We start from the raw sequence: 22235 nt of genomic DNA, 5'->3' as shown, positions 1-22235 counted from the left end.
TACCTGAAAGGAGGTTGTAGTGAGATGGGTGTCAGTCTCTTTTCCCAAGTAACAAGCAATAGGACAAGAGGAAATGGCCTCAACTTGCACCAGGGGAGTTTTAGATTGGATATTAGTTAAAATTTCTTCACCAAAAGGGTTGACAAGCATTGGAACATTAAAAGATGTGTAGATGTGGCACATAGGGAAATGGTTTAGTGGTGGACTTGGCAGTGTTAGGTTTACAGCTGGACTCAATGATCTTAAAGGTCTTTTCCAACCCAAATGATTCAATGATTTTACTTTCTTCTGGCATCTGTAAAGAACTCACTATAGAGTTAGTACATACAAAGTCAGCTATGGCATAGAAGAGACAATGTAGCTTTTATAAAAAGAAGTGGTACCTCACAAACTTGTAAGAGCTCTCTGCAGAACAGCTGTGCAAAAGGTAAACTCAGCTAACAGAGTGCAGTTGGATTTTCACATAGTTCTCAAGAGGGGTCTTATAGGAAGGAAGGTACCATAATGATAAAGGCATGGAGGAAGAGACACCACCCTGGACAGTGGACTCTAAATCCACCATCACTGCACAGGAAACAGGTTGTTACAGTAGACAGTCTCGTGAATATATTAGGTCAATTTTCAGGAAGCAGTGATGTAACAAAGAAATAGATCATCGATAATTACAGAAGTAATAGATGACATAATAAAACCAAGCAGAATGACGTCACTATAAACATATGTTGCATCTGTGCTGTTATGGCTTTCTCAACTCAAAAGCACTACAACAGAAAGGCACTGAAAGGGGAAACAAGAACAATAAAAAGTGTGGAACCATGTGTATACAAGAAACAATTAGACCGGGACTCTTACCTGGGGCGGGGAGGGAGGAAGGATAGCAAAGGAGAGGCACAGAAGAGATCCATAAAATGAAGACTGGCAGTCAAGAAGATAAGAAATGATGGCTCACCTCTCTAACACAAGATCTAGCAATGATCAAGTTATCACGCAGCCAGTACAAAACAGGAGTTTTGCATAGTGAAGCATTACTACAGAACACTGTAGAAGCCAAAGGTCTATGGGTTCAAAAAGTAACCAGATAAAGCTGTAGGAAAACAGGGTGACAGAGCAGACACTGAAGATACCATCTGTCTCAGCTGGCTCTAAACTGCAAGACTGCTGACAGCTAGGGGGTCATACTGAAGGAGTTATCACTGCGTGTTTGTCCTATCCTTTCTTCTCAGGCGTCTGCAAATGGATCACTGTCAGACACGAATCTTTGGTCTGACTTACTGGAGTCATTCTCAGATTATGTTAGAAGCCAAATCTGCAGAGTCAACAGAACATGATTTGGGAAACTTTTAAGTTTTGTTGAAGGAAGCAGTTCTCTTGCTCACCAGTGTGCTTTTAATTACTCTCATAAACCCCCAACTATCCACACTCCCAGACATTTACAATAAAGTTTTTGTATTACTGTTCCACTGACAAAAACTGAAAATGATCCAAATCTTGTTATAAGACTTGGAGAGACAGCTACGAACTCAAGAGAATTCATACTATAAATCACTCTTTCTAAAAGTAATCTAAAGTAAAGATTGTTTTCTGCCTTTACTGAGACTAACATTTCAGTGTCTGTTAAAGCTTATATAAAAGCTGATCATGCACAACAGTGACTTGCATATTCAGCATAATGCACTCTACAGGTCTTGATTCTGGAGATGCTCAGAAGACCAATTTCAGTTGAAGGCACTACTCAGCTTTTCTAAAAAGTAATTCTGGAATATACAGCTTCAGATGTCTACTGATGTTACATATGTTCGATGGTCACCCAGTGCCAGTACTCCTCTTTTTTTTTTTTTTTTTTTTTTTAAAATATAAATGCTACTGAGTACTGGAATTTAAATCTTTAATTTGCTCATAATCTCAAACTACTCAAATACTGGGACAAAAAAATAGTGTTTTCAAATTATTCTCAAATAGTTCACACTAAAAAAACCCAGAAGGAATGAAAAAAGCTTTCCAACCTTTCATAAAGTTGCTGTAATTTTAAGTTCTACACATCACTAAAATATAAATCAAAACAGAGTAAAACTCTGAAGCCTAGCACTGTTTGTAGCTACAAATGGAGACTATTCAGAAATCAATATTCTGCATAGCACAATACGCCTCCAGTTCCCTTACACTGCTCCAATACAAAACTAACCAGCCAAAGAAAAACTCTCTGCAACAAAACAGATTTAATTCTGTAGCACTCTACTGCAGTAGTTCTACAGCATCCTGAAACATGCTTCCAATTAATTTAGTTAGTAACTCGTCATAAACTATACTTTGTACTACTAAACTTTCAAATTTTGCTGATTTCTTAACTCTTAAATACAAAAGTAGACACATAAAGAAGAGGAAGCTTAACATTTTGATAGACAATTTGAGAGAGCTAGGGATGTAGGAACAAGATGCAAGATAATTCACACAAATTTTGAAAAAGGACATTAGCTAGAAACTTCTGATAAAAATAGCCAGTGATACAACACCAGTGTTAATGCCCTAGTATCACTATCTCTTTTCAAGGACAGCAGCAAAATGAGCTGAGCAGCATAGTTTGCTTGTACCTCCCAGAACAACTGTTTCATACTTAGGCACACGTAGATCCATTAATTTGAAATTCATTCGAGTAAACATTTCACACAAGAATAACAGTTAGTACTTGTTTTCATCCCATAAAAAGTTTACACTACTAAAAACTACAGTCCAGTTATCTAACAGGAGGTGGACCATATAGTCCAGTGAGACCACAGGCTTCAGCAGACATAAGGCTCTCATTAAAGTGATCTGCAAATAAAACCTTCAATCTTTAACACAAGTTAAAGGTAACATTTATGTTCCAATGTAATTTTTAGATGACTCTCTTGGGGAGTGGTAAGCAAGTAGATAGCATGGGAGTGGTAAGCAACTATATAGCATGAAACTAATTACTGAAAAGATATTCCTGGAAACTTTTAACAAGTTCCAACCACCACCTAGAAATCAGTGATTGCATGACAAATGAATATTTACAAGTTAATATAAAATTATTTAAATTCCAACAACAGCAATAAGATGCCTACCAATATATTATAATTAGCTCAGAAAGCTTTCAACATGTTCCACTTCAGCTGCTGGGGGGGGGGGGGGGAAGTGTCTTTTACTTTTTGGTCTTAAGAAGAAGAAAGTTATATTTCACTTACCGGTTCCTATATAGGATTTAAAGCGTCCTGATAGTCTGTCAACAAAGGCACCTAAAACATCTAATCCCAGTAATGCTACCTGTTAAAACAAAAGCATTAGATATACAAAACAGATCACTAAAGAATTCTTTAGAATATATTTTAAAGAAATTAGACATATATATGCAAGCATGCTGAAAGACTGTATCTTAACCTAAAGATAAATTAAAGTTCCAATTAGAGAGCTGATAATTCCTTCAAAGCTTTCATTAAGACAAAGTTATCAGAATATGTTTGGAATGGAACAAGTAAATTTACATATACCAGAGCAGTTCAGATTTTTCAGTACTTGTCTTAAAACTGAAAGAAAATATTAGAAATCCAATGTTTTAGTATTTTCAACTACAAATTATTAAAATTCAAATTAATAATTATGAGGACTAAGGAGCTGGAAGAAGCTCTTTTTTTTTTTTCCCCTCTGTAGATCACCTGTTAGGACTGCAGTTCTGTCCCTCATTTTCTTTAAAAGATGACTCTAGAAGTCTAACTTACTATTAACTGAAAATCAAAATTCCTTTGAAACAGGTACTAGTAAGGCTTTAGGCCTTACTTCCTTTACCAGGTTTCTGAGCTGCTGAAAGAAACAAACCAGAATGCCTTAACAAAAACAGCAACAACAAAAAAAAGGGGGGGGCGGGGGGGTATGTACAGTTACCAGGCTTAGAAAAAGCAAACAACTTAAAATGCAAAACTAATTAAGCCCCCAAACATAACTACTAATACAGACTGGAAAAAAACATGGTTTAAACAGTTTCCCAGATGCTAAGAGCTTACTTCAATCTGGCTACTTAGCTCATCCACTAAGGTCACTACATCGTTTTCCAAACTCCCAAAAGAAAACAACTGAGAGAAGCTAATACTGTCTTCCATAGCGGTTCAGACCCACACCATTTGTCCACCTGCTTGTTAGGCCAGGGAAGTTTTATTTCTCTTCATTTGCTCTTGTTAAAAAAAAAAAAAAAAACCAAACCATCAGAAAACAAAAGGAAGTTCAAAATACTACTGGGATTGTGAGGAAGTTCCCATCTATGAACAGAAACTAGATGAGAGGACAATATCTGCTAATATAGAAACAAAAACACGATCAGAAATGATAAACTGATTTTTTTTTCCCCCTTAACTATCCTGCACACTGTTCCAAGACTTCATTCTTAACTTCCTATAATAGTTCATTATGAGCACTAGAACCTGCATTTTCACATCTTGTAGTTAACTCAATTTGCTGCCCATGAAGGTGCACATGCCAAAGGAAGGACCTCCTGAAGCTTGGGCATTCATAACAGTTTCTCCTCCTCTTTATTTTCTAGTAAGACACACACTGCAAATTTTTCCCCACAAAGACACGAGCAGAATTACTCCCCTCTATTAGCTATTTATTTTCATAAAACTTGGAACCACATTTTCTTGGACAACTCTGTTTCTTTAAGATCCTTATCTGTCACAATTGTACACACTAGACAACAGGCCAAAAAAATTTGACCGGAGATGAATGTGAATACACACGGCCCACACACACAGGATCACGTGAGCCTTGTTTCCACAGGAACCTAGACAAATAAGGTCCCCATAAAATCTAGATCTGAAGCAACTGCATAATTAAGCAGATTTTAATAAATACAGTATTAGTACAATAGATCTCCGTTTAAACAGGAGGTACAAAACTTAGTTCCAAGTTAGTACAACTTACTTGGAAATTCACACAATTTTATTACATACTAAAACAGAGAACAGCAAATATAATTGGATGGCATCATTGGCTTAAATTAATATATTGCCAACAAGTGACTGCATCTACGTCTTGTAATGAGAAAACAGAATACTATAATTGATAACTTACTTAGACAAACAATTTAAGTCAGCTTTTACGGTAATGTCAAGGCTTCCCAAAAGCTCTTTCCTTTAATGTTCTTTTCCAGATTGTCAAACTATATGAGACTCGAGACAAAATCTGCATCTAAAAAGTGATGCCTGAAAGAACAGGGTAAGATATGGGACTAACCCTGGCTTTAAGAAATGCATAAGTAACGAACACTGCTATGAAATTCTCGTCTCTAACAGCTACTAAACAAGAACCTTTACAGATAAGAGGAAAAGGAACAGGTTACTATGGTCTTAAAGGAGCAATCCTCTACCTACAACATGATGGTTATTCTTTAGCTCATACAAAGTCCTCTGTGGTCTGCAACTTTGAAAAGATAACAGGTATGAAATGTCATGATATCTGCAGAGTGAGAAAGTATGATGTGACCTGAGGCTGGAAGTAATGGGAAACTGCTCTAGCTACAAAATTGGCTCTCATTCCACATTTCAAAACAAGTCAGCTGAAGCATACCACTACAGAGTATACCAAATAAACGAGCTCTTACTGTTTTTGTAAATAGGTCTTAACATTTCTCTGCTTTGATCCACAATGTTCTGAGTTTCAGCATCTCCTGGTAGGTATAATCTGTGCGGTATCCAAGCAGCCCTTTGGAAGGAGTCCTTAACAATTGATATGGGGTCACATGAGCAGCATTCAAAAAAAAAAAATTAAAAAAAATCACAAGTCGAGGCAGAACTGATCTGCAACAAAAAGGTTCCAAGCTCTCAGACACTGTATGGGACCACATGGCTCTCCACTATCAACGGAAAAACCTCTCACCAGCATCATGGCTCTTTCCCCACCAGCTTCAATGAGGGATATATTTCTTCTGGGATTAAAATCATTGGATCTGTTTCTTACTCTGCATTCATCAAGCCTTTTGCCTGCTGCCTAGAAAGAGCTTTTGTATGTTGAGACTGATTCATCAGCTCATTATTGTTTGATGCATTTAAACACTGCTTTTGAGGTTCACAGTGGAAAAGAAATTTAGGCTTATTTGAACTGGAGTTGGTTAGTTGTTGAGCTACTCTTTAACAAGCCAGTGTTCAGAATCATCCTTGACTTCTCAGATCGCAACAAAATTGCCAACCCAACTGAGACACATTTTATCTGTTCCGGAAAGGACCAGACTCTCTAGTGAAATCAAGATGTTCCAACCAAAATGCTACTATGAATTGAGCCAGTGATTAGGAATTGAGCCTATTTCTTGCTCTGCAGCTTGTTCCTTTTCCAGCTCTCCTTCTACATACTCTTTCCAGCACTGCCACTGCTCTTCTGTGGGCAACTTCTAGGCATCTAAGTCTTTGCTAGGAAAAGAAATACTGTTCTTCAAACCATACCTGGTTAACCATGCATGCTTACTATTATTCTCACTGTGATTCTGTAATTTCCCATCCCTGTGGGGGGAATTTCCCTAGCTGTGGGGGACAGCTAGGGGCAGGAGACTGCCAGGAAAACATCTCTAGTTACATAAGTTGCCAAATGACCTTAATATGAATGTCCTTGGATTTGGTCATAGGATCTCTGAACTGTATATGGAAATACGGATTCTGCAGATCACAATCTCCAAACTAGTCATGAGAATCTAATGGGGGAATTATGGAGGTCACTATCTGGAACTCTGAAAGAATGAAGTTAAGGCATTGGACTTCCTGTCACCATGGGGACAGCTGTGGTATCACTAACAATCAACTGACAAACACAAAACAGCATGCCAAACAACTACACCCTGCAAGAACAAGCATTGTTCCAGCACTGCAATGCTGGAACAAGATATATGCAAGAACATCATGAGATTTTTGTTTGTTTGTTTTAAGTATTGTCAGCCAAGCCCGAAGGTGTACTTTCTCAATTCTGAAATAATCTCAAGCACCTTGCAAGTAGCTAAACATGAAACAAAAACATGTATGTATGTGCATTCTCTTCTGCTGCACTTCTTGAAGTTTCTTATTCCTAGTTCTCTTTACTCATCTCCCTCAATCCCCTTCTCTCCCATTTCACAGGACACTCAATCATTTTTTGCTCCCCGCTCCACTTCTCTCCACATCGCCCCACTTCACTGAGATCTACCCATATTCCATTCCCTCCCTTAACCCAAAAGCTTGCAGATACCAAAAACTGCCCCTGGCTCCATGGGTAGAAGGAAGCTTCCATTTTCCTGGGTCATTTCTTCAACCCAGGTGGTTCTTCAGTCCCAGCCAGGTCATCTTCAGGCTCCATTCTCCCTTGTACAAGAAAATGCATTGCTGCAATCCTCCCACTCAGCATGAGTTGGGCAGCTGCCTCTGCTGACAGCAGCCAAAATTGTAGTCCCAGCTGCTGTAGCTACCACACACGTCATCTATACTTTAGATATTTTAGCTGACAAGAAAGCATTACTTCCATTCTCTTGCTTCTTTCATCTTCAAGGGTACAAATGACACACTTTCAAAGATGTATACAATCTTTTTTCTTTTTTTTTTTTTAATGTATATCACATCACTTCACATTGCAAGGAGAGAGAGGAGTTACTGGCAATCTAACATAAAGTCTTCAAGCTCAACAATTTGAGTCGCAAGTTCTGTAGCAAATGCAGAGCCTCCTCTATCTAAAAATGCAAGTTTACTGACTTCAAAGCAATGTTTTGCAACTATAATTTGGACTATAAGCTAAGATTCTCCTGAGAGTATCAAATATTTGCTACTGTTAAAACTACACATCAGCTGCAACCCTCACTGTCTCAAAAGGGGTATAGACTACCAAACTTCTTATGATAATCTTCCCTTCATTATGCTTCTGTGATGGCCAACCGCAAATCATTTCAGCATCGCAGTGCAAGTAACCACACTACCAGAGGGTGAATGAATCACCCGTATTTATCCAGAGACTGATGAGTGTAGTTCAGGACTGAAAAGGCTTGGTTTCTTCGGAGGTTCTTCTCAACAGGCATAGTTCCGGGAGGTCCTTGTTATTTTGACCTCTCCAGTATAGCAGCCAAAACAAGCAAGCATAGTGCTGTCATAAAAATTTTAAAGCTTATTTAAAAAAAAAAAAAAAAAAAAACAAAACTGTTTTACTGCCCTTTCCCCATGATGGGAACTGTAACATTCCTCTCCCCCCCCGCATTAATTAAGAAACATTTACCCAATTTTGAAGAACATATTACTGTAACACTCAAAATGGTTACTGGAAAAATGTTTACAACCTTCCATTATTTCAAAATCTCTCATGATCTTCAGACTGAAAGTGTGATCTCCAAATTGTTCTGTATTCTGTGGACAATACAGTGATCAGTATTCTAAAATGTGTTATGTACTGCCTCCAGTTTGATCCATTACAGGAGTATCTACAGTTTGCCTCACATGTACATTAAATGTTCCTCCCTTGACCATTGCCATACATTTTTCATAGACATTGTTGCAAGGACAGTGAGCATAAACCAAAAGTATATGATACAGCAACACCTGACATTTTAAGCCATTTTCTTTTTGAGATTGTCTAGCTTAAACTTTATGTGCTGCAGTGGAAAAAGTTTGAAGACAGAGCCTCTTCAAAAGCAGGACTCAGTGGGAAGGCAATGAGATGTATGGTATTTCTCTTTGGACTATATAATTTAAAAAAAAAGAAAAAAAAGAAAAAAAAAATTTTTCCCCCCAAAGGAAACTGCACTTGAAAGCCTTTCTAAGCATGTTGATGGAGCAAAACAAAGAAACACTTTATTTTAAGACTTAGTACTTCCAAAAGAATATAATTCTTTTCATGCCCAAGGTCTCTTTTTTTCTTTCCCATTTCCTCGAATTTAAATTGTATTAAACATACAGTGACTCCCATTCTCTGCTACTTACTCCTACCCCTGCACCAGCTCCTCTGCTGAGGAGACAAGTATTCATGCAGCTGAATAGTAACCCACTTTAGGAAATCAGTCCAACAAATGAACAAGAGAAAGCATCTTCTCAGCCAGCTCTCTTCCCTGAGCCCGTTTACTGTGCAGCCTCACAAGCACTCGCATCAGAGCAATGAAGGCACAACGCACCATCACAATTCAGCAGCCAGGGAAACAAACTGCTTAAATCAGCAATGCTGCTAAAAACACATGTTGACTGCTGTGAATTCTATTCTGAAGGATGTACCTCTCCTCTTGCACACTGCACAGAGCTTGGAAAGTGTCTCTATTCACATCCAAATCAATCAAACTTCAAGCTAAAAGGGATGGCCCTGTTCTCCCTCTTGACTTGCAGGCACATTTGATCTGGTGCACTTAAATCTCCTGTAGCATCAGTCAAATCAGCTTGTTGAAACACTGGAAAATGAATTCAACATCAACAAAAAGTTAATTGCCTCAAGAACAACAGTGAGAATGCCTGGCCACAGGAGAAGCAGAGCTGCTATTTCAACAGGGACTACAGCTAGGCTGGGTTACACAAACTGAAGCTGCAAAACAATTGAGAACTGTCAATTCCACCTCTGGAGGAGATGCCTGAGAGTTTGAGACAATATATTCCACATTCCTAATTAAAGGCTGGACAAAATTATTTTTAATTAAAGTTCAAATAATAAAAACTTCTTGCAAGTTTCCCTTGTCTTCTGGAGATCTGCTTGATTATTTGGCTAACATTCAATAGTTTATTTAACATTCTATGAACAAAACATAAATAATACATGAAAAAATAGTAATTACTCAAGAAAGAATCGAATCATTGAGCCTGAAAACTAAAACTGGATTCATACATGGACAGGTCGAACGACATTCTCATTACATAGAAATAAGGGAAGTAGCTCCCACATAGCCAAGATGAAACAAACAACTTGAAGAAAGGAATAATGAAATTCAGCAAAGACCTCAAAGTCAAACATTTCTCCTCCAACAAAGACATTTAAATTACCACTATTTGCTAACAAAGACTAAGGAAATACCAGCATCTATACAGCAACTGAAAAATAAAGGTTGAGGTGGGTCCTCTTTTATTCCACTTTTCTGTCCAGCAGGTTACAGTCCTACAACTCACTACAGCATTTGCCTTTTGTGTAGCATATATTGGCTTGTGTTCAACTTCAGATCCAAAATAACCCACGCATTTTCTTCCTAAGGACTGCTACTTAATCACATGCCCCACATCCTGCATTTGTGTGTTCAATTATTCTTACTGAAATGTAGGACTTCACATTTTTATTTCTGAACTTTCCTTTTTTTTCAGATATCAGTATCTCCATTTCGTTCAAATAATTTTAAATTCTAGCTTCCACCTCACACACTTACATGCAGTCAACAAAGTTATAACTGCTGCTCTCTCTTTGCAAGGACTTCAGACAAATGTCCTGACTACTCGTCTTAACTATTTGCAAAATTACAGTTCAAATCTTCCCTTCCTTTCTGGAAACTGAAAGCTCCTCCTGCTGGCCTTTTGTTGAACTAAAGGCAAACCAAAATAAATACTTGCCAAACCAAGGAAATACAAAAATGCAACAATAACATTACTGGTATTTTAGTATATTTCAATATTTCCTGTTGAGACAAACAAAGCTAAGAAAAATCTCACTCTACAGGAAGCATAGAATAAAAGATAACTCCAAGGATTTGCCTTGAAAAAAAAAAACCAAACCAAAAAACCCAGATTATCCACACTATCAGAAACAGACAGTGTGAAATCCAATTTTTTCTTTGCATGGCAAACAATCTGCTGCTCTGACAGAAAAACAGCAATTATTAATTATTTTCCTACAGCAGTTGAGGAATAAAACAAGCTAAAAATATCGAGTACAAAGGTAAGAAATCCAAAGACAACTCACAGTCACAAACATTACTAATTACTCTTCTCACATAAAACTACCTTGAGAAACTACCAGAATTTTAGTCACAGGATTTTATTACTTCTGATCAGCTGTGATTTGCATAAAGAACCAAAAGGTGGCTTTATTGCTCAAAAAATAAATTTTATGAGGGTAACTATTCAATTTTGGTGGGCTTAAAAAAAACCACAACATGCTAACAGCCAAGAGTAGACTTGCAAAGCTCTACTTGAAAAGTAGTATTTCTGCATCTTGTAATATAATCTTGTAATTATTTCAAGTGACTATTGAGTTGTGCTGGTTTTGGCTGGGGTAGAGTTTGTTTTCTTCATAGTAGCTAGTATGGGCCTGTGGTTTGGATTTGTGCTGGAAAAGAGTGTTGATAATACAGGGATGGTTTCGTTATTGCTGAGCAGTGCTTACACAGTGCTTACACAGAGTCAAGGCCTTTTCTGCTTCTCACACCACCCCACCAGCGAGTAGGCTGGGGGGGCACAAGAAGCTGGGAGGGGACACAGACAGGACAGCTGACCCCAGCTGACCAAAGGGATATTCCATACCATATGACATCATGCTCAGCATATAAAGCTGGGGGAAGAAGAAGGAGGGGGGGATGTTCGGAGTGATGGCGTTTGTCTTCCCAAGTAACCGTTACATGTGATGGAGCCCTGCTTTCCTGGAGATGGCTGAACACCTCCCTGCCCATGGGAAGTAGTGAATGAATTCCTTGTTTCGCTTTGCTTGTGCGTGCAGCTTTTGCTTTACCTATTAAGCTGTCTTTATCTCAACCCACAAGTTCTCTCACTTTTACTCTTCCAATTCTTTCCCCCATCCCACTGGGGGGGAGTGAGCGAGTGGCTGTGTAGTGCTTAGTTGCTGGCTAGGGTTAAATCACGACATGAGTACAAGAGAGACATAAGAGATGTGTTAATTAAAACTCATGTATACATAGATGAACATCCAGGTTAACGCAGTAAAGCCAGCAAATACCTATCAGCAGTGATACCCTCAGAATGGGGAATTAATTTACTGCTTGAAGTTCACCTGAGAGTCTGAACACAAACATTAGCACTGTTCCAATTTTCTGAGATTGCCAAATATTTCAGAGTTTGAGGAGAACAAATACCAGCAGAATAATACCATCACCCAACTCTTAATACTTTGCATCCAACTTACCTACTCCTTAAAAAGATTTCAGAATTCACTGCCCTTATTTTTTTTCTCCACTATTCCTCACAGCCTTGGGAAAACAGTCGGGGGGGGGGGGGGGAACAAAAAAAAAAAAAAACACCCAAAAAAAACCCCCAAAAACCACCACACAAAAACCCCACCCAAACCAAAGCTCTATATTGTAGGAGGAGAGAGGTCAGTCCCAACCAATATGAAATAAACCTGATCACGGTATCAGGACACCAAGCAAACAGTTTTCAGCTCAGTGAGCAACTCTTTCATTCTAATGAGATCCAAAAATAAAAGCTTAAATTATGCACATCATCTGGGTACTCCCTGATGTTACAAAGTTTTCAACAGTTTTTGGAAGCTAATTTATCACTGACTGCATAAACATTGTAACTGAAGTCCCCATAATACACCATTAAGGTTAGCCTTTAAAGATGACTCATCACTCTCTCTAGGTCACTCCCCATGTTCTGCAACCAACTTTCACTAGAACTCCGTATCATTTGCAGATGAGTCAACACATTCTTAATCCCACCTTTCTGATTTATCAGTAACTCAAACTGGTAATTGCGTTTTCCACTTCAATGAGTTAGATGAACTCAAAAATTTTCCTATCTGCTTTCTTAGTTTGGAACAGCCAGATTGTTTATTAAACAACTATAAATAGCTGCAAACTTCAGAAAAGCAAAATTACTATTTAGATGGCCAAAATCTTTTTGACACAAGTTAATTCAACCTTGCTGATAACAAGTCCATACTTGCTTACTGAACACCTGTTCTCTTTTTCCCCACTCGTTATCAAGTCCGCCAGGTCAACCCTCCTATTCCCTCCAGATCCCTTCCCTTCTGGTTATGTCAGGCAGAAACTTTCTAGGGTGGCATTTCATAGAAAGTTTTCTCTTCTCAGGCACAGCATAGAGTGGAGCCTAGAGCTCCCAGATCATGCATCTTCTCTTTCAGTATGGTCAGCAGATTGCACTGCATGCAATAACTGAGTTTTCACACGAAAGGAAAGATACGGCACACCCAGGGCAAGTTACAGTAGTTATTCCCTCATTATCCATACCAGTCACCTACAGTAGAAATAATGCTCCCCCTCAAAACTTCCTCCAGTATTCTCCACTTGTCACTCCAATTCATCTAGCTCAGCAGTTCTGATAAATAAGCCAGTCACCAGCCATTATCACTGCTCAATTAAACAGCCATGTCAACAGGGAGGGATTAATTACTTTGGGACTTTGAAGACCTGCAAGACCTTTAGCAAGATACAAGAAGAAAGAGACGATAAGCAGAATTGTCTAAGTGCTCTACATAGCCATTCCTCAGCAGAGGAAAGGGTAACCAACAAATTATTAAAAATAGAGTAATCAAAAATAAAGATTACTCTAATATTTTTCGTGAGAATACATGTATGTGGTACTCATTACTTTATGATATCATTCAGGCCCTGAGTTTAATAACAAACTCAGATCTAACATTTAAACATGTAACACCTATGCTTGTATAAGATAAAATACACAAGATGCAAACCACAGTTTTCCAGAATATTTTTAATTTTCATTTTGAAGAAGCAGATGCTGGCAGTCACCACCACCATCACAGCCAGGAACACTGGAACTGATCATGAGCAAAACATCCAAGATCTTGTGCTGCTGCAGTTAATATAATGTATGTAACATGCTTTGAAATAGAACACTGTATGTATAAAGAGTCACCTAAGTGGACATAGAGAAGAGGTAACAATATTTTAATTATTATGCAAGCTGTTTTTAAAACTCTTAGAATTTGTAATACTCTTAACCTCATCTTGCATGACAGGCTTGTGATCTGGAGTACTGCATATTCCTCATTCGTCCTACAGTCCTAACAGCCAAGGAGTTCTGTCACCTTACATCAAGAGCAAGCAGAATGTCTTGCGTTATGAAAAATACATCTTGAAAAGCAAATTTCAAGTATTAATGCCCAATTTTGTCAATTTAAAAATGCAGGAAGAAACTTTTACATTACCCTGTTGAGATAAGTAAGTATCTAGTCCCCTTTACACAAAAGGGTATGCTTAAAGACCTGTCTAGGTTTCACAGTAATCAATTATGACCAACAACTGCCCTCAGACGAGGAATTTAAAGGCAAATAAATTATACTCGTCCAACATACATTATTTCCTCAAGCTAACCTGACCTTTAATGACAAATATGCTTCCAAAAAAAATAAATCATACACGCAAATACAGTTAAGCCTTATTATTTTCAGACCTCAAACTCAGAACTGCTATGTGCAAGCACTGGCAAGTACACAGCACTGTAAAGTCACCCGGAGAAAAAAAATACCCATTTCATGAACATACTGCCCTTACAAGTTACGCCTACGCCTGCCTCCTAAGTCTAAGCAAATAGAAAAAAATTACAATAACCTCACTACACTAAGTTCAAAGGCCCGAAGTGCAAGTCAATCATCTCACAAGGCAAGACAGCGAGGTAAGGGAATAAGCGCAGAGGGAAGGGCGGATCTCGCTCGGCTAACAGACCCGAGCTCAGCATCGCAGACCGACACCGCCACCCGACGACGGGAGCGCAGCCCTGTCCCAGCCGTACACAGCACACACCAAAAAAAAAAAAAAAAAAAAAATTAAAAAAAAAAATCGCTAATGCGAATACGATTGTCCTTGGTCATAAAAGTACGTCGTCAATCGTGTTATCGGCTGACCAACGCCAGAAAAATTCACAAATGTTACAAGAGAGGTGTGCAGGAGTAATCACTGTCTTCCTGCAGCTCAGCCTAATACGCATGGAGAAGAAAAAAAAAAAAGGCGAAACGTGAGTCATCATTGGACTGCTATAAAGATACTATATAACTTCCCACGTACAGGAAAGTCACCTAAAGACGATATAAACAACTTTAAACTTACAATGGGAACTCCAAGAAGCAAATTATTCATTAAATCGTATAGAACACACACGCTGTAATACAAACCGGGTGAAACAGCACTCTTTACGGCCTACAGAAAATAATGGCAATCCCACGAAACATTATACCCAAGTACAGAGACCATGGATGGGAGTGGTAGTAAAAAAAAAAGAAAAAAAAAGAAAAAAATCACCACCTATCTTGTTTCAGAATAAGAAACAGAACCCGAGTACATAAAATAGTTGTGTGGGGTTTTTTTAATATTACGTACAAAAACGTTTAACCAACAATAAAAGCAAAACAAAAAAAACCATTACTGCTTCTTTTAGGACAGAGGAATAGAAACAAGAAAATGTTAACCGACCGCTCCCAAAATTTCTGACTTTCCCTTTGTGGAGGGAGGGATAAAAACTGGTATAAACGCAGTTTTATTTCTGCTCGTATCTGATTTAAAAGTAATCCGGAGCTCTGTACCTCCCTACCATGACGAATCATGGTCTTCCTGTACCAAGCCTCGCCGACCAGCCTCACCTTAAAATTACTAGAGTTGACCCATCCTGTTAATTCGTCGATCACTTTGTCAAGGCGTTGCTGGTCCTGCTCCACATCGGGGGACCTCGCCGGGTCGCTCAGGTACTCCAGCAGCTCCTGGCCGACCTGCATCCTGCGGCCCACGTCCTTCTGCTGTACCTGGTCGCAGAAATAATCCATACCGGCAGGCTCCATCCTCGGCCGCTGCGGAAAAGTTTTTTCGGAGACGAGCCGACCGGCTTCAGGGTCGGAAGCGCGGCCAGGGCAGGGCGGGCGGCAGGGGGAGGGAAACGCCCGGCGAGGCGGCGATCCCCGGCAGGGCCGCTGCCCTCATGAAGCCTCTCCTCGCCCTCTCCGCCCCGGCTCCGCGCCCGGCGCCTCCATGCGCACACGCACCGCACGCCGCCGCCAGGGGCACGGGCGGCTTCCTCCGGCCTCCTCCCCGAGCCTGCCCGCAAGGTGAAGCCTGAAGTAGGAAGGGAAGACGAGGGCGCACGCAAGGCTGGCAGGCTGCGGCGGCCCGGCGGGCGGAGGGGTCGGCGGGAGCCGCCTCCTCAGGCTCAGGGGCTTTCCAGGCGCCTCCGCGTCGTCCTAGGGGATCCCGGCAGGGCTCCTTGCCGCCGCCCCTCCTCCCCCCCTCCGCCGGGGGAAGGGAAATTCAGAGCGAGAACAATCGTTAAAGCTCGCCCTGCGGGGCGGAGGGGGCTGGCAGGCACCTCCGCGGGGGGGGGGGGGGGGGGGGGGGAGGGGGGCGGGCAGCCGTGGGCAGAGGGGGGTCCCCGCGGGAGCAGCCGCCGCCGCCGCCTCTCGCTCTCTCCTCCCGCCCGCGGGCGCCGAGGAGCGATCCCCGGGCCGCCTCTCACCGCCGCGGGCACCGGCCCGTCCTCCCACGGACGCAGCAGCGGCAAGGCCGGGGCGGACCTCTCATGCTCGCCCGCGGGGCAGCTTCGAAACTTCGCCCCGGCGAGGCGAGTCTCAGCGCCGCTCGCTCCCCTTCACCCGTCGGCCCCCACCGCGGGCTGGATCGGGCGAGCCCCCACGGAGCCGCTCACGCTGCACCGCGCCTTCCTCCGCCCGCCTGCGGCGCCGCCTCCGTCCCGTGGAAGTTGCGTTCCCCCCCCCCCCGCCGCGGGCCGCCCCGGCCGGCGCCAGCTAGACTGGGCGTGGCTCTCGACGGCCCCGCCCCGCCCCGCCCCCCCGCCGCGTCTCCCCTTTCCCCAGCCTCCCGCCCAGATGGCCCGCCCCGCGCTGCGGCGCGCGCGCGCGCGCGATCCCGAGAGCGCTCCGCGGGCCCCGTGCGGGTTGTGTCGTGTGGCAGGAGGCGCATGCGCTGCTTGCCCGCAGAGGGGAGGTCGGTGCGCGGCCCGTCCCCGCGGTGCCAGCCGGTGCCCTGGGGGGCAGGCGGCGGCGGGTGAGGAGGAGGAGGAGGAGGAGGAGGAGGAAGAAGAAGAGGAAGTGTTGAGAAACGGGAAGCAGTGCGAAGGGTTCTGGGGCGCCCTCCTCCACCCCCGTCTCGGCTCGCTCGCGGAAGGACGGGAGTGCGGGCTCGCGGCGGTGATACTGAGGAGGCTGCGCTGGGGGGGGGGCCGGTTTCTCCCCTCTCCTCCAGCCCGAGGCGGGCGGCCCGGTCTGTTGGGCGGTCGGCGGCGGCGCTGAGGGGAGGTGGGCGAGGAGCCGCTGCGGAGGAGTACCCCGGGCTGGCTCCTGCGCCTCGCCGTGCTCTTCCCTTCCTCCCCCACGCAGGGTCTAGGTAGCCGGGTGCCTCAGCGCGGCAGCTGCCTGCCTTTCTTTGCCGCGGCGAAGGGGAGAGGGAAGGAAGCCGTGTGAGAATGAACAGCGCGGGAAGCAGAGCTCTGTGGGACGGTAAAACTGCGGAGAGGGAAATGAAGCTGCTGCCTTTCCAGCGCGGTCCCGACTTTGTCAAGCGGTGCCCTGCAGCCTCTTTCACCCTACCCTTTACCCTGGTTTAAGGTGGAGAGACCCCCGAGGAGCCAACTCGGTACACAGGGTGCTGTTAACTGCAGCATAGCTAACCCACATGCAGACTACCAGGAATTGACTTTATTTAAAACAGAGACCCTTTAGTGCAGGGACTGTGACTTGTGGTGGTGTTTCAGGGTCAGTTTAAACTGGTCCAAATCCCCTTGATGTTAGAAAGGGGAAAGGTGGTCCTGTCCTGCTCCCTCCCTCCACTTTGTCCTAGCAGTGTGTTTGCGTGGCCTCCCAGGCCTCTGAAAGTACGACTGTGGTTTTCACATGCAGGGAAAGGAAAGGAGAGGTCACTTTCCCCTTATCTCACGCCCAAGCTGCTCTGCTTGGGCCTGGTCTTGTCCCCTGTGCCGGGTCCTGCACTCACTGACCACTTAGGGTTGATTTAATGGGCTAAATGGCAGAGTTAGTATCAGTGAGTTGAGCTGGCTCACAGGTCCTAAGGGCAGAAGCACAGGACTCAGGAGATGGGAAGTGTAACATCCCCTGTCAATGGCAGTGGACAGTGATGTTGGCCTGCTGTCCCTCTGATACTGGGAGGATTCATGTTACGGTAAACTGCAAGCTGCTGTTGATACAGGCGGTCCTTTTCTTCCCCTGCTGTCATGTATACAATCCTTCCCTTTCTTACACCAGAGCTGGTGTTTATTTGACTTCATGTAAACAATTCAGGGAGATAATTTTTTTCTTTATTTTTCTCCCTTTTTTTTTTCCCACAGAATTAGCTTTTTGCTGATTCAGATTCCTAAATTGCCTCACTCTGGGGTTAAGCAAGTGCCAGAGTTGGAGCAGGGAAAGCAGAAGCAGACAGCCAGAAGCTAGATGGGGGAGATGAGGGCTGGTGGGACCTCTTTCAATGATAGCCATTGTGTCATGGAAGCTCAACAGTTTCAAGACAGCACAGTCTGTCTGTCTCGCCTCATTAGTCCTAACACTGGGTAAGGGTGAGTCTGCAGGAAAGTGAGATACTCCCTTCATTTGGCTGCAGGATTTAGACAGGTATAAACTGACTGAGGAACCACGCCTGCAAATTGCAGTTTCACAGCAGTGTAAACGAAACTAAATTGGTGCTACAGTGGTCCTACTTGCCTGCTTCTCTCAAATCCCATTTTCAGGAATTCTGCACTTCCTTTCTGTCCCGTACGCTGACATCTGTGTGACCTTGCAGAGGGCTAGTTCAGGGAATTGATCTGGCAAAAAAAGAGATCTCCGTCCACAGGCATAGCAGAAGGCAAGACCACAAGCAGCCTTTTGTTGATTTTGGTGTGATGTGGCAAATTCGGGATCCCGTGCTTGATCGGGCCCTAGGCATTACAATAATGAAGATGATTAAAAAGATTATAGATGCCTTTAAAACAGAAATGTATGTATTGTACTTTGAGCTTATTATAATTTTACAAAAAGATTATGAACTGCTCATTGTGTTTTCACAATGGATTTCCCTGTGCACATATAAAGAACTGTAATTTTGGATGGAGCTGAATAGTTCTTGTCCTGTGTGTGCAGTGCCATTTACAAAGACAGATTATGAAAACTTGGTATGGAGTTACTAATTGTTTTTATTGAAAATGGGACTCGAGCTGGAAATGGAAAAATAAATATCAGAAAAATAAAACTGCATTGTTATATTTTTCCAGTGCACTAGAATCTGATTTACTGGTGGTGTAAGTTTAAAAAGTAAATTTCTTGCTGTGAAAGTTTTAAAAGTAACTTGATCTACTAAGATGGGCTAAATAGAAAAGAACTGAGTAGATGATACTGGATTCTTGGAGTATCAAGAACTGTAAACAGTTTCAGTCCACCAAACTTTCTGAAAAAAAAGCAAGTAATTTAAAATTCACCTTTCAGTATAGTCCAAGTTAATGTCAATCTCTTAAGACAGAAAATCCTAAGCAAAAAGAGGGGGTAAAGCTCATGGCACTAGCTTTTCTGAATTTCTCTTGATTCAAAGCAAATATACTGATTAGGTAATCTAATTGCTGTGAATAGCATTGAAGCTGGGGAGAAGGGTAAAGTATAATAAGATACACACTTGAAATGTTGAAACTATTTTGTCAACCCAAAGACGACATCACAAAGCTATGTTAAGGGCAAAAAGCCATGCTGGGATATGTGGCTTTTTTTTTTTTTTTTTCCATTTCATGTAATAAGTGTTTTCTTAGAAAACACAGGAGAAAATAATTGCCTCGCTGTAAAATCAGAGGATTAGACTACTGTATTTCATCCTGTTACTACCTGCCATGACTAGTGCCTTTATACTGTATGGACATTGATATAACCCTAAAAAATTGGTAGCCTTTTTATCGCTGAGGTGTTCTGATAAGATCAAGGCAATTTCCTTTGAAATCCTAGCACTGAAAAGAATTATCTTTTTGTGGGATCAATAAGCGTGGGTTGATTTTTTTCCTCTGAAAATGGATACCATTTTGATTTGGCAAATAAAGCTTCTGGATACTCATCTCTTTTTTTTAGCAAGGCAGGAGTAGCACTCTTAACGTGGAATCTACAGCAGTCCCCCAGCTTGGACAAAGGACATGGTTTTGTTGTTAGATGTTCTCACAAAGTCCTAGTGGACTTTATACCTAGGGATGTGGGCTAGGCTCCAAAAAGAAGGCATTTGCATTCAAGCCGAAGATCTTTTAAAGCCTCTTACTCTCAGTTAAGGAGATTGCTTCCTTTGGAATGCAGTCGTCTTTTTGATATGCAAGCATGTGAGCGTAAATCCACTACTCTTGTGTATTTGTACAATGCATAATATTTTGTAGAGCAATTAAGCCCCGTAATTGAATGCAGAATCAAAATTTCCTTCAGTCTTCTCAATATGACTTGCTAGCAACCAGAATGATTACAGCAGGAGCTGAGGTAAACGACACTAATCCAGTGAGGCGCATTTCCAACCTGAATTGCACACCAAACCTGTTTCTACGCCCCCATCCCATACCAGTGCGCTGCACCACTATCACATGTAACGTCCTGTTCTGAAAACGGCGAGAATTACACAGAGAAACAGGCTGGGGAGGGAGGATGCCGTGCTTTTCATTCCTTTGGCTGATAAGAAAGCGCGTACTGTGTTTCAGGCTCTGTTTCTACCCTCTGTCCTTTCCTAGCAGTAGCTTTAACAGGCTGAAACCTCGTGCAACCCAGTTTTCGATCTTCTGTAGCGGGCCTGTCAGTCATTCCAGCGGAAAAGTTACTTCCACAGACTGACTTCCCCTTCTGAAAAAGCCTTCCTATACAGAAGATGTAATCCCATCACGGAAAGAACCGTAAAAATCTCTTAAAACCCCTCTGATTAAAAGGTCTCTTTATCACAAATAGCAAGCGCAGGCCATAATAATAAAAATAGAGTGAATTTAACATGACTCACTCAGAAATTTCCCGTAAATTACACTTGACGTAGCCTAAGTTGACACTGAAGAAATCTATGAGAAAGTTGTCCTTACATGCCTGTCGGATTCCTCAACAGCCGGGACGGCACTTCTACATCATGTTCCACCCTGGGGTGGCTTGAAGCAGATGTTCAGATTGCGTCTTGGATGTGGTGTCCTTCAATCGTATACCACCTCCTTTTAATGTATTCTGGAATAACCATAGGCTTTTATTTGTTTATACATTGGAGATCAGTACATCGAGGTTTTTCTTAATACTGTCAGGAGGTAAAATACTGTCATATTGTGCTATTTTAAGCAGAAATGTGGCATTTTTTGTTATCTGTGTTGAACAGGTATTTATTTTACATCTTTTCTTACATTGCTTGTAAAAGGATGATGTGTATCTTTTCAAGCTGAATTTATGACTGTTGATAACTTTAAAGAATCGTTTGAATTCCTCCCTCTGAGATTAATATCAGAATAATGAAGTAATAAACGTCTTCTGAATATAAATCAATCAATTCACGAAGGAAAGTTCTGATGATGTTGCAATATATGTACCAAGCTAGTTGAAGTATTGCCCATTTTTCTCACAAGGCCTTAAAGATGAAATTAGACGTAACTGTATTAAAAATGTGCTCAGTGAACTCTGCTACATTTTGGCTTGTGCCATGGATGTTTTTGAAATTACACATTTAATATAGATCGCTTTCATATGCTTGTTTGTAACGCAGTCAGAAGTTGAAACTAGTAGTCTGGTATTTTTCTTGTATGTACTGAGTCAATTTGATTACAGAAATGGGGTGTGAGAGGGGTCAGACTGATGCCCAGTTACTGGATTACTCCAAGGCATTAATTTGTTCCTTATTGTCAAATATGTTTCAACATGTAGATACTGCAATTAAATAATTCATCCTGATAAATCTTTAATGATTCATTTGCTAATTTTCTTGATACATGTGATACAGAGAAGGAAGAACAAATGAAAGACTGTGGGTAATGAAAAATAGTAATAACAGATCAAGAAAATAGTGTCAGAATTAACGTGTAAGTGGCCACTTTTATCATTTTAGTCTATCATGTCTTCTATAATTACTCAAAGCACTGCTACATAACTTAGTATCCTTTATGTCATTTTTGTACAGTGGCAGAAATGTTTGTTTCTAATGGTAGAAGTATTTGACTGTGGTGTGTCAAGAGAATGATTGCATCTGTTTTGTGCAGCAGGTTAGTTTGCTAGACCTTGATCAATTATGCTTTTCTATCTTTCAGTTTCTGTGATGGAATATGATATGCCAGTGTTCTGTGTAAAACCTTTGTATAATGTTGCTGTATAATGATTTTGTGTCATGCTGGAAAAATTTGGGATGCAATAGTTCAACATAATAGTTC

At 41.7% G+C, this 22235-nt stretch overlaps 1 protein-coding gene across 21 annotated transcripts in view; it reads right to left on the bottom strand.

Moving 5' to 3' along the window:
* CLASP2 (cytoplasmic linker associated protein 2) overlaps positions 1-16018 on the bottom strand; it is a 149148-nt gene extending 133130 nt beyond the window's left edge. For all 21 annotated transcript variants that reach the window (XM_050891757.1, XM_050891768.1, XM_050891764.1 and 18 more), the window contains exons 1-2: positions 15484-16018; positions 3204-3282 (exon numbers count right to left, since the gene is read on the bottom strand). In XM_050891757.1, coding sequence (XP_050747714.1) covers positions 3204-3282; positions 15484-15678 — 274 coding nt within the window. In that variant the 5' untranslated portion in view covers positions 15679-16018. The remainder of the gene's footprint in view (positions 1-3203; positions 3283-15483) is intronic.
* Between the last annotated feature and the right edge of the window lie 6217 nt (positions 16019-22235).

Source organism: Gymnogyps californianus, chromosome 2 (assembly GCF_018139145.2).
Source record: "Gymnogyps californianus isolate 813 chromosome 2, ASM1813914v2, whole genome shotgun sequence".
NCBI classification, from domain to species: domain Eukaryota; kingdom Metazoa; phylum Chordata; class Aves; order Accipitriformes; family Cathartidae; genus Gymnogyps; species Gymnogyps californianus.
Note: the sequence above shows the minus strand (reverse complement) of the source record. Positions and strands in the feature narration are given on the sequence as shown.